Source organism: Heptranchias perlo, unplaced genomic scaffold (assembly GCF_035084215.1).
Source record: "Heptranchias perlo isolate sHepPer1 unplaced genomic scaffold, sHepPer1.hap1 HAP1_SCAFFOLD_169, whole genome shotgun sequence".
Taxonomy (NCBI): Eukaryota; Metazoa; Chordata; class Chondrichthyes; order Hexanchiformes; family Hexanchidae; genus Heptranchias; species Heptranchias perlo.
The window spans coordinates 241,731-256,065 of NW_027138958.1; the positions used below are offsets into that span (position 1 = coordinate 241,731).

Consider the following 14,335-nt stretch of genomic DNA (forward strand, 5'->3'; position numbering starts at 1 on the left):
GTAAAGTCACTGTCCCTACACACTGTAACCGATGGTAAAGTCACTGTCTCTACACACTGTAACCGATGGTAATGTCACTGTCCCTGCACGCTCTATCGGTGGATGGAGAGCTGACCCTTGTGATTACCCTAACGTCAGACTCATATTCCATGGATGGCCCTTGATTGTAACGGCCCTGTCAACACTCTGTGCTCTGTTATCTGCAATCTCCTCAGAGTGTTTTTTTAAATTGTGAAAAATTGTTATTGAAGTGTACTTTGGTTTTTAGTTTATAAATCTAGTGGCATGCTCTCGAGGGTTCAAAGCCAAGAATTTGGTGTATTTTTCGGTGGTTCCGGCAGCCTGTTTCTGTCAGCCGGCACTGTTCTGGTAATGGCATTGGATTCATTCCTTGCCGGCTTCATGTCACCAAAAGGCCTCAGTGATGGTGGCCAAGCAGAAGATGACAGCAGCAGCGGGGGAAGGTCACAGTTTTAAAAGCTATCGAAAGAAGTGTAAGGGAATGCGATGTGTAATTCACAGCACAGGTTTATATTTGTCACCTTTCTCCAGCTGCGATGGCTGAGTGTTACACACCCTCATGGATACCTCAGTGTCCGGTATCTGCTCCTGGGAGGAGTCATTGCCAGTTCCTGCATGTGGGGTTAGTCCTCCTGAAGTGTTGGGTGATGATGCTGAAGGAAATCTGCAAGCGGGAGCTTGAGCAATCACCATTGGCCAGGCCAGACCAGATCAGACCAGGCCAGGCCAGATCAGATCAGATCAGACCAGACCAGATCAGACCAGACCAGGCCAGACCAGATCAGGCCAAGCCAGACCAGACCAGATCAGGCCAGACTAGACCAGACCAGGCCAGGCCAGATCAGACCAGGCCAGGCCAGACCAGATCAGACCAGGCCAGGCCAGACCAGATCAGAACAGACCAGACCCGGCCAGACCAGACCAGACCAGGCCAGGCCAGACCAGATCAGACCAGGCCAGGCCAGACCAGATCAGACCAGGCCAGGCCAGACCAGATCAGAACAGATCAGACCAGGCCAGGCCAGACCAGATCAGACCAGGCCAGGCCAGACCAGATCAGAACAGACCAGACCAGGCCAGACCAGACCAGACCAGGCCGGGCCAGACCAGATCAGGCCAGGCCAGGCCAGACCAGACCAATTCAAGGAGTGACGAAAGGAGCAGTCTGTTTCTCGAGCAGCAGCACACCAACTGTCACGTCCAAGTTACTTATTCCGTGGTTTATATATTTGGTCAAATATGCAGTTTGCAAAATTACACGTTGAACTCTGAAAATTCATTTTTCCCTGTCCCAAAATGGGGCATGTTTCTGTGGGGTTTGCTGCCACCTTGCCTCTGTTATACTGACAGTGACTGGAAGTACCAAAGTCAGTGTCACTAATAGATTCTTTTCACTTACTCTGTCTCTTTTGCAGATCCCTCTGGCCACCTCATCTCCCAACCCCAAAGAATTCCCTTCTAACTTCCAGCACGTTCTTCCATAGTCATCCTTGCACAAGCCTTGTTCCCCTAAAGAAGCCCTCCCACTGTCTGTGTAACTCATGCCCACCCCTCACTCTCACACAAATCTTCAAAGCCAATACCACTGTCAATCAGTTGAGTATCCGTGTCTCCATTGGCCGCAGGCGATTGTTGCTTCCGAGGGAGGATTAAAACAACATTATCCATTGATCGGATCGAGTCCTCGGGGATATCAGGTGAGGAAGGATATCATGAAGGAATCGGAGCAGGCACGCCAGCTCACCCCGACTGTATCACGTGGAGAGAGCAGCGTGGCAGGGGGGTCAGGGTCTCTAGGCGTAGTAGGTGTCCGCTGTCACTGCCTGACAGTACATCGTCATGGCAAAGGTCAGCCCCACAACCTGAGGAGAGCAAGACAAGAAATTCATCAGTGACGACATGGGAAACTGCAGATTACACTGTAATATAAAGAGGGGCTGGATATAGAGATTACAGTACAGTATAAAGAGGGGCTGGATATAGAGATTACAGTACAGTATAAAGAGGGACTGGATATAGAGATTACAGTACAGTATAAAGAGGGACTGGATATAGAGATTACAGTACAGTATAAAGAGGGACCGGATATAGAGATTACAGTACAGTATAAAGAGGGGCTGGATATAGAGATTACAGTACAGTATAAAGAGGGACCAGATATAGAGATTACAGTACAGTATAAAGAGGGACTGGATATAGAGATTACAGTACAGTATAAAGAGGGACTGGATATAGAGATTACAGTACAATATAAAGAGGGGCCAGATATAGAGATTACAGTACAGTATAAAGAGGGACTGGATAGAGAGATTACAGTACAGTATAAAGAGGGACTGGATATAGAGATTACAGTACAGTATAAAGAGGGACTGGATATAGAGATTACAGTACAGTATAAAGAGGGGCTGGATATAGTGATTACAGTACAGTATAAAGAGGGGCTGGATATAGAGATTACAGTACAGTATAAAGAGGGACTGGATATAGAGATTACAGTATATGTAAAGAGGGACCAGATATAGAGATTACAGTACAGTATAAAGAGGGACTGGATATAGAGATTACAGTACAGTATAAAGAGGGACTGGATATAGAGATTACAGTACAGTATAAAGAGGGGCTGGATATAGATATTACAGTACAGTATAAAGAGGGGCTGGATATAGAGATTACAGTACAGTATAAAGAGGGACTGGATATAGAGATTACAGTACAGTATAAAGAGGGACTGGATATAGAGATTACAGTACAGTATAAAGAGGGGCCAGATATAGAGATTACAGTACAGTATAAAGAGGGACTGGATATAGAGATTACAGTACAGTATAAAGAGGGGCCAGATATAGAGATTACAGTACAGTATAAAGAGGGACTGGATATAGAGATTACAGTACAGTATAAAGAGGGGCTGGATATAGAGATTACAGTACAGTATAAAGAGGGGCCAGATATAGAGATTACAGTACAGTATAAAGCGGGACTGGATATAGAGATTACAGTACAGTATAAAGAGGGACTGGATATAGAGATTACAGTACAGTATAAAGAGGGGCCAGATATAGAGATTACAGTACAGTATAAAGAGGGACTGGATATAGAGATTACAGTACAGTATAAAGAGGGGCTGGATATAGAGATTACAGTACAGTATAAAGAGGGACTGGATATAGAGATTACAGTACAGTATAAAGAGGGGCCAGATATAGAGATTACAGTACAGTATAAAGAGGGGCTGGATATAGAGATTACAGTACAGTATAAAGAGGGGCTGGATATAGAGATTACAGTACAGTATAAAGAGGGACTGGATATAGAGATTACAGTACAGTATAAACAGGGGCCAGATATAGAGATTACAGTACAGTATAAAGAGGGACTGGATATAGAGATTACAGTACAGTATAAAGAGGGACTGGATATAGAGATTACAGTACAGTATAAAGAGGGACTGGATATAGAGATTATAGTACAGTATAAAGAGGGACTGGATATAGAGATTACAGTACAATATAAAGAGGGACTGGATATAGAGATTACAGTACAGTATAAAGAGGGACTGGATATAGAGATTATAGTACAGTATAAAGAGGGACTGGATATAGAGATTACAGTACAATATAAAGAGGGGCCAGATATAGAGATTACAGTACAGTATAAAGAGGGACTGGACAAAGAGATTACAGTACAGTATAAAGCGGGACTGGATATAGAGATTACAGTACAGTATAAAGAGGGACTGGATATAGAGATTACAGTACAGTATAAAGAGGGGCCAGATATAGAGATTACAGTACAGTATAAAGAGGGACTGGATATAGAGATTACAGTACAGTATAAAGAGGGGCTGGATATAGAGATTACAGTACAGTATAAAGAGGGACTGGATATAGAGATTACAGTACAGTATAAAGAGGGGCCAGATATAGAGATTACAGTACAGTATAAAGAGGGGCTGGATATAGAGATTACAGTACAGTATAAAGAGGGGCTGGATATAGAGATTACAGTACAGTATAAAGAGGGACTGGATATAGAGATTACAGTACAGTATAAAGAGGGGCCAGATATAGAGATTACAGTACAGTATAAAGAGGGACTGGATATAGAGATTACAGTACAGTATAAAGAGGGACTGGATATAGAGATTACAGTACAGTATAAAGAGGGACTGGATATAGAGATTATAGTACAGTATAAAGAGGGACTGGATATAGAGATTACAGTACAATATAAAGAGGGGCCAGATATAGAGATTACAGTACAGTATAAAGAGGGACTGGACAAAGAGATTACAGTACAGTATAAAGAGGGACTGGATATAGAGATTACAGTACAGTATAAAGAGGGACTGGATATAGAGATTACAGTACAGTATAAAGAGGGGCTGGATATAGAGATTACAGTACAGTATAAAGAGGGGCTGGATATAGAGATTACAGTACAGTATAAAGAGGGACTGGATATAGAGATTACAGTACAGTATAAAGAGGGACCAGATATAGAGATTACAGTACAGTATAAAGAGGGACTGGATATAGAGATTACAGTACAGTATAAAGAGGGACTGGATATAGAGATTACAGTACAGTATAAAGAGGGGCTGGATATAGAGATTACAGTACAGTATAAAGAGGGGCTGGATATAGAGATTACAGTACAGTATAAAGAGGGACTGGATATAGAGATTACAGTACAGTATAAAGAGGGACTGGATATAGAGATTACAGTACAGTATAAAGAGGGGCCAGATATAGAGATTACAGTACAGTATAAAGAGGGACTGGATATAGAGATTACAGTACAGTATAAAGAGGGGCCAGATATAGAGATTACAGTACAGTATAAAGAGGGACTGGATATAGAGATTACAGTACAGTATAAAGAGGGGCTGGATATAGAGATTACAGTACAGTATAAAGAGGGGCTGGATATAGAGATTACAGTACAGGATAAAGAGGGACTGGATATAGAGATTACAGTACAGTATAAAGAGGGACTGGATATAGAGATTACAGTACAGTATAAAGAGGGGCCAGATATAGAGATTACAGTACAGTATAAAGAGGGACTGGATATAGAGATTATAGTACAGTATAAAGAGGGGCTGGATATAGAGATTACAGTACAGTATAAAGAGGGACTGGATATAGAGATTACAGTACAGTATAAAGAGGGGCCAGATATAGAGATTACAGTACAGTATAAAGAGGGGCTGGATATTGAGATTACAGAACAGAATAAAGAGGGGCTGGATATAGAGATTACAGTACAGTATAAAGAGGGACTGGATATAGAGATTACAGTATAGTATAAAGAGGGGCCAGATATAGAGATTACAGTACAGTATAAAGAGGGACTGGATATAGAGATTACAGTATAAAGAGGGACTGGATATAGAGATTACAGTACAGTATAAAGAGGGGCCAGATATAGAGATTACAGTACAGTATAAAGAGGGGCCAGATATAGAGATTACAGTACAGTATAAAGAGGGGCCAGATATAGAGATTACAGTACAGTATAAAGAGGGACTGGATATAGAGATTACAGTACAGTATAAAGAGGGGCCAGATATAGAGATTACAGTACAGTATAAAGAGGGGCCAGATATAGAGATTACAGTACAGTATAAAGAGGGGCCAGATATAGAGATTACAGTACAGTATAAAGAGGGGCCTGATATAGAGATTACAGTACAGTATAAAGAGTGACTGGATATAGAGATCACAGTACAGTATAAAGAGGGACTGGGTATAGAGATTACAGTACAGTATGAAGAGGGGCCAGATATAGAGATTACAGTACAGTATAAAGAGGGGCCAGATATAGAGATTACAGTACAGTATAAAGAGGGGACAGATATAGAGATTACAGTACAGTATAAAGAGGGGCCAGATATAGAGATTACAGTACAGTATAAAGAGGGGCCAGATATAGAGATTACAGTACAGTATAAAGAGGGGCCAGATATAGAGATTACAGTACAGTATAAAGAGGGGCCAGATATAGAGATTAAAGTACAGTATAAAGAGGGACCAGATATAGAGATTACAGTACAGTATAAAGAGGGACTGGATATAGAGATTACAGTACAGTATAAAGAGGGACCAGATATAGAGATTACAGTGCAGTATAAAGAGGGACTGGATATAGAGATTACAGTACAGTATAAAGAGGGACCAGATATAGAGATTACAGTACAGTATAAAGAGGGACTGGATATAGAGATTACAGTACAGTATAAAGAGGGACTGGATATAGAGATTACAGTACAATATAAAGAGGGACTGGATATAGAGATTACAGTACAGTATAAAGAGGGACTGGATATAGAGATTACAGTACAATATGAAGAGGGACTGGATATAGAGATTACAGTACAGTATAAAGAGGGACTGGATATTGAGATTACAGTACAGTATAAAGAGGGGCTGGATATAGAGATTACAGTACAGTATAAAGAGGGGCCAGATATAGAGAATACAGTACAGTATAAAGAGGGACTGGATATAGAGATTACAGTACAATATAAAGAGGGACTGGATATAGAGATTACAGTACAGTATAAAGAGGGACTGGATATAGAGATTACAGTACAGTATAAAGAGGGACTGGATATAGAGATTACAGTACAGTATAAAGAGGGACTGGATATAGAGATTACAGTACAGTATAAAGAGGGGCCAGATATAGAGATTACAGTACAATATAAAGAGGGACTGGATATAGAGATTACAGTACAGTATAAAGAGCGACTGGATATAGAGATTACAGGACAGTATAAAGAGGGACTGGATATAGAGATTACAGTACAGTATAAAGAGGGACTGGATATAGAGATTACAGTACAGTATAAAGAGGGGCCAGATATAGAGATTACAGTACAGTATAAAGAGGGACTGGATATAGAGATTACAGTACAATATAAAGAGGGACTGGATATAGAGATTACAGTACAGTATAAAGAGGGGCCAGATATAGAGATTACAGTACAGTATAAAGAGGGGCCAGATATAGAGATTACAATACAGTATAAAGAGGGACTGGATATAGAGATTACAGTACAGTATAAAGAGGGGCCAGATTTGGAGATTACAGTACAGTATAAAGAGGGACCAGATATAGAGATTACAGTACAGTATAAAGAGGGCCGGATATAGAGATTACAGTACAGTATAAAGAGGGGCCAGATATAGAGATTACAGTACAGTATAAAGAGGGGCCAGATATAGAGATTACAGTACAGTATAAAGAGGGACCAGATATAGAGATTACAGTACAGTATAAAGAGGGGCCAGATATTGAGATTACAGTACAGTATAAAGAGGGACTGGATATAGAGATTACAGTACAGTATAAAGAGGGACTGGATATAGAGATTACAGTACAGTATAAAGAGGGGCCAGATATAGAGATTACAGTACAGTATAAAGAGGGGCCGGATATAGAGATTACAGTACAGTATAAAGAGGGGCCAGATATAGAGATTACAGTACAGTATAAAGAGGGGCCTGATATATAGATTACAGTACAGTATAAAGAGGGTCCAGATATAGAGATTACAGTACAGTATAAAGAGCGGCCAGATATAGAGATTACAGTACAGTATAAAGAGGGGCCAGATATAGAGATTACAGTACAGTATAAAGAGGGACCAGATATAGAGATTACAGTGCAGTATAAAGAGGGGCCAGATATAGAGATTACAGTACAGTATAAAGAGGCACCAGATATAGAGATTACAGTACAGTATAAAGAGGGACTGGATATAGAGATTACAGTACAATATAAAGAGGGAATGGATATAGAGATTACAGTACAGTATAAAGAGGGACTGGATATAGAGATTACAGTACAGTATAAAGAGGGACTGGATATAGAGATTACAGTACAATATAAAGAGTACCGGATATAGAGATTACAGTACAGTATAAAGAGGGACTGGATATAGAGATTACAGTACATTATAAAGAGGGACTGGATATAGAGATTACAGTACAGTATAAAGAGGGGCCAGATATAGAGATTACAGTACAGTATAAAGAGGGGCCAGATATAGAGATTACAGTACAGTATAAAGAGGGGCCTGATATAGAGATTACAGTACAGTATAAAGAGGGACTGGATATAGAGATTACAGTACAGTATAAAGAGGGACTGGATATAGAGATTACAGTACAGTATAAAGAGGGGCCAGATATAGAGATTACAGTACAGTATAAAGAGGGGCCAGATATAGAGATTACAGTACAGTATAAAGAGGGGACAGATATAGAGATTACAGTACAGTATAAAGAGGGGCCAGATATAGAGATTACAGTACAGTATAAAGAGGGGCCAGATATAGAGATTACAGTACTGTATACAGAGGGGCCAGATATAGAGATTACAGTACAGTATAAAGAAGGGCCAGATATAGAGATTACAGTACAGTATAAAGAGGGACCAGATATAGAGATTACAGTACAGTATAAAGAGGGACTGGATATAGAGATTACAGTACAGTATAAAGAGGGACCAGATATAGAGATTACAGTGCAGTATAAAGAGGGACTGGATATAGAGATTACAGTACAGTATAAAGAGGGACTGGATATAGAGATTACAGTACAGTATAAAGAGGGACTGGATATAGAGATTACAGTACAGTATAAAGAGGGACTGGATATAGAGATTACAGTACAATATAAAGAGGGACTGGATATAGAGATTACAGTACAGTATAAAGAGGGACTGGATATAGAGATTACAGTACAGTATAAAGAGGGACTGGATATAGAGATTACAGTACAGTATAAAGAGGGGCCGGATATAGAGATTACAGTAGAATATAAAGAGGGACTGGATATAGAGATTACAGTACAGTATAAAGAGGGACTGGATATAGAGATTACAGTACAGTATAAAGAGGGACTGGATATAGAGATTACAGTACAGTATAAAGAGGGACTGGATATAGAGATTACAGTACAGTATAAAGAGGGGCCAGATATAGAGATTACAGTACAGTATAAAGAGGGACTGGATATAGAGATTACAGTACAATATAAAGAGGGACTGGATATAGAGATTACAGTACAGTATAAAGAGGGGCCAGATATAGAGATTACAGTACAGTATAAAGAGGGGCCAGATATAGAGATTACAATACAGTATAAAGAGGGACTGGATATAGAGATTACAGTACAGTATAAAGAGGGGCCAGATATAGAGATTACAGTACAGTATAAAGAGGGACCAGATATAGAGATTACAGTGCAGTATAAAGAGGGCCAGATATAGAGATTACAGTACAGTATAAAGAGGGGCCAGATATAGAGATTACAGTACAGTATAAAGAGGGGCCAGATATAGAGATTACAGTACAGTATAAAGAGGGACCAGATATAGAGATTACAGTACAGTATAAAGAGGGGCCAGATATTGAGATTACAGTACAGTATAAAGAGGGGCCAGATATAACGATTACAATACAGTATAAAGAGGGGCCAGATATAGAGATTACAGTACAGTATAAAGAGGGGCCAGATATAACGATTACAATACAGTATAAAGAGGGGCCAGATATAGAGATTACAGTACAGTATAAAGAGGGGCCAGATATAGAGATTACAGTACAGTATAAAGAGGGGCCAGATATAGAGATTGCAGTACAGTATAAAGAGGGGCCGGATATAGAGATTACGGTACAGTATAAAGAGGGGCCAGATATAGAGATTACAGTACAGTATAAAGAGGGGCCTGATATATAGATTACAGTACAGTATAAAGAGGGTCCAGATATAGAGATTACAGTGCAGTATAAAGAGGGGCCAGATATAGAGATTACAGTACAGTATAAAGAGGCACCAGATATAGAGATTACAGTACAGTATAAAGAGGGACTGGATATAGAGATTACAGTACAATATAAAGAGGGACTGGATATAGAGATTACAGTACAGTATAAAGAGGGACTGGACATAGAGATTACAGTGCAGTATAAAGAGGGACTGGATATAGAGATTACAGTACAATATAAAGAGTACCGGATATAGAGATGACAGTACAGTATAAAGAGGGACTGGATATAGAGATTACAGTACAATATAAAGAGGGACTGGATATAGAGATTACAGTACAGTATAAAGAGGGACCAGATATAGAGATTACAGTACAGTATAAAGAGGGGCCAGATATAGAGATTACAGTACAGTATAAAGAGGGGCCAGATATAGAGAGTACGGTACAATATATAGCGGGGCCAGATATAGAGATTACAGTACAGTATAAAGAGGGGCCAGATATAGAGATTATAGTACAGTATAAAGAGGGGCCAGATATAGAGATTACAGTACAGTATAAAGAGGGGCCAGATATAGAGATTACAGTACAGTATAAAGAGGGGCCAGATATAGAGATTACAGTACAGTATAAAGAGGGGCCAGATATAGAGATTACAGTAAAGTATAAAGAGTGGCCAGATATAGAGATTACAGTACAGTATAAAGAGGGACTGGATATAGAGATTACAGTACAGTATAAAGAGGGACTGGATATAGAGATTACAGTACAGTATAAAGAGGGACTGGATATAGAGATTACAGTACAGTATAAAGAGGGGCCAGATATAGAGATTACAGTACAATATAAAGAGGGACTGGATATAGAGATTACAGTACAGTATAAAGAGGGACTGGATATAGAGATTACAGTACAGTATAAAGAGGGACTGGATATAGAGATTACAGTACAGTATAAAGAGGGGCCAGATATAGAGATTACAGTACAGTATAAAGAGGGACTGGATATAGAGATTACAGTACAATATAAAGAGGGACTGGATATAGAGATTACAGTACAGTATAAAGAGGGGCCAGATATAGAGATTACAGTACAGTATAAAGAGGGGCCAGATATAGAGATTACAATACAGTATAAAGAGGGACTGGATATAGAGATTACAGTACAGTATAAAGAGGGACTGGATATAGAGATTACAGTACAGTATAAAGAGGGGCCAGATATAGAGATTACAGTACAGTATAAAGAGGGACCAGATATAGAGATTACAGGACAGTATAAAGAGGGGCCAGATATAGAGATTACAGGACAGTATAAAGAGGGGCCAGATATAGAGATTACAGTACAGTATAAAGAGGGGCCAGATATAGAGATTACAGTACAGTATAAAGAGGGACCAGATATAGAGATTACAGTACAGTATAAAGAGGGGCCAGATATAACGATTACAGTACAGTATAAAGAGGGGCCAGATATAACGATTACAGTACAGTATAAAGAGGGGCCAGATATAGAGATTACAGTACAGTATAAAGAGGGGCCAGATATAGAGATTACAGTACAGTATAAAGAGGGACCAGATATAGAGATTACAGGACAGTATAAAGAGGGGCCAGATATAGAGATTACAGGACAGTATAAAGAGGGGCCAGATATAGAGATTACAGTACAGTATAAAGAGGGGCCAGATATAGAGATTACAGTACAGTATAAAGAGGGACCAGATATAGAGATTACAGTACAGTATAAAGAGGGGCCAGATATAGAGATTACGGTGCAGTATAAAGAGGGGCCAGATATAGAGATTACAGTACAGTATAAAGAGGGGCCTGATATATAGATTACAGTACAGTATAAAGAGGGTCCAGATATAGAGATTACAGTACAGTATAAAGAGCGGCCAGATATAGAGATTACAGTACAGTATAAAGAGGGACCAGATATAGAGATTACAGGACAGTATAAAGAGGGACTGGATATAGAGATTACAGTACAATATAAAGAGGGACTGGATATAGAGATTACAGTACAATATAAAGAGGGACTGGATATAGAGATTACAGTACAGTATAAAGAGGGACCAGATATAGAGATTACAGTACAGTATAAAGAGGGGCCAGATATAGAGAGTACGGTACAATATATAGCGGGGCCAGATATAGAGATTACAGTACAGTATAAAGAGGGGCCAGATATAGAGATTATAGTACAGTATAAAGAGGGGCCAGATATAGAGATTACAGTACAGTATAAAGAGGGGCCAGATATAGAGATTACAGTACAGTATAAAGAGGGGCCAGATATAGAGATTACAGTACAGTATAAAGAGGGGCCAGATATAGAGATTACAGTAAAGTATAAAGAGTGGCCAGATATAGAGATTACAGTACAGTATAAAGAGGGACTGGATATAGAGATTACAGTACAGTATAAAGAGGGACTGGATATAGAGATTACAGTACAGTATAAAGAGGGACTGGATATAGAGATTACAGTACAGGATAAAGAGGGGCCAGAGAAAGAGATTACAGTACAGTATAAAGAGGGGCCAAATATAGAGATTACAGTACAGTATAAAGAGGGACTGGACATAGAGATTACAGTACAGTATAAAGAGGGACAAGATATAGAGATTACAGTACAGTATGAAGTGGGGCCAGATATAGAGATTACAGTACAGTATAAAGAGGGGCTGGATATAGAGATTACAGTACAGTATAAAGAGGGACCGGATATAGAAATTACAGTACCCTATAAAGAGGGGCCAGACATAGAGATTACAGTGCAGTATAAAGAGGGGCCAGATATTGAGATTACAGTACAGTATAAAGAGGGACGGGATAGAGAGATTACAGTACAGTATAAAGAGGGGCCAGATATAGAGATTACAGTACAGTATAAAGAGGGGCCAGATATAGAGATTACATTACAGTATAAAGAGGGGCCAGATATAGAGATTACAGTACAGTATAAAGAGCGGCCAGATATAGAGATTACAGTACAGTATAAAGAGGGGCCAGATATAGAGATTACAGTACAGTATAAAGAGGGACTGGATATAGAGATTACAGTACAGTATAAAGAGGGACTGGATATAGAGATTACAGTACAGTATAAAGAGGGACTGGATATAGAGATTACAGTACAATATAAAGAGGGACTGGATATAGAGATTACAGTACAGTATAAAGAGGGACTGGATATAGAGATTACAGTACAGTATAAAGAGGGGCCGGATATAGAGATTACAGTAGAATATAAAGAGGGACTGGATATAGAGATTACAGTACAGTATAAAGAGGGACTGGATATAGAGATTACAGTACAGTATAAAGAGGGACTGGATATAGAGATTACAGTACAGTATAAAGAGGGACTGGATATAGAGATTACAGTACAGTATAAAGAGGGGCCAGATATAGAGATTACAGTACAGTATAAAGAGGGACTGGATATAGAGATTACAGTACAATATAAAGAGGGACTGGATATAGAGTTTACAGTACAGTATAAAGAGGGGCCAGATATAGAGATTACAGTACAGTATAAAGAGGGGCCAGATATAGAGATTACAATACAGTATAAAGAGGGACTGGATATAGAGATTACAGTACAGTATAAAGAGGGGCCAGATATAGAGATTACAGTACAGTATAAAGAGGGACCAGATATAGAGATTACAGTGCAGTATAAAGAGGGCCAGATATAGAGATTACAGTACAGTATAAAGAGGGGCCAGATATAGAGATTACAGTACAGTATAAAGAGGGGCCAGATATAGAGATTACAGTACAGTATAAAGAGGGACCAGATATAGAGATTACAGTACAGTATAAAGAGGGGCCAGATATTGAGATTACAGTACAGTATAAAGAGGGGCCAGATATAACGATTACAATACAGTATAAAGAGGGGCCAGATATAGAGATTACAGTACAGTATAAAGAGGGGCCAGATATAACGATTACAATACAGTATAAAGAGGGGCCAGATATAGAGATTACAGTACAGTATAAAGAGGGGCCAGATATAGAGATTACAGTACAGTATAAAGAGGGGCCAGATATAGAGATTGCAGTACAGTATAAAGAGGGGCCGGATATAGAGATTACGGTACAGTATAAAGAGGGGCCAGATATAGAGATTACAGTACAGTATAAAGAGGGGCCTGATATATAGATTACAGTACAGTATAAAGAGGGTCCAGATATAGAGATTACAGTGCAGTATAAAGAGGGGCCAGATATAGAGATTACAGTACAGTATAAAGAGGCACCAGATATAGAGATTACAGTACAGTATAAAGAGGGACTGGATATAGAGATTACAGTACAATATAAAGAGGGACTGGATATAGAGATTACAGTACAGTATAAAGAGGGACTGGACATAGAGATTACAGTGCAGTATAAAGAGGGACTGGATATAGAGATTACAGTACAATATAAAGAGTACCGGATATAGAGATGACAGTACAGTATAAAGAGGGACTGGATATAGAGATTACAGTACAATATAAAGAGGGACTGGA

At 39.3% G+C, this 14,335-nt stretch overlaps 1 protein-coding gene across 1 annotated transcript in view; it reads right to left on the minus strand.

The window, feature by feature from the left end:
• Positions 1-1,814: 1,814 nt before the first annotated feature.
• Positions 1,815-14,335, minus strand: part of LOC137309568 (tetraspanin-4-like) — a 308,549-nt gene continuing 296,028 nt past the window's right edge. The window contains exon 7 of the mRNA XM_067977703.1: positions 1,815-1,883. Within this exon, the coding sequence (XP_067833804.1) occupies positions 1,815-1,883 (69 nt within the window). The remainder of the gene's footprint in view (positions 1,884-14,335) is intronic.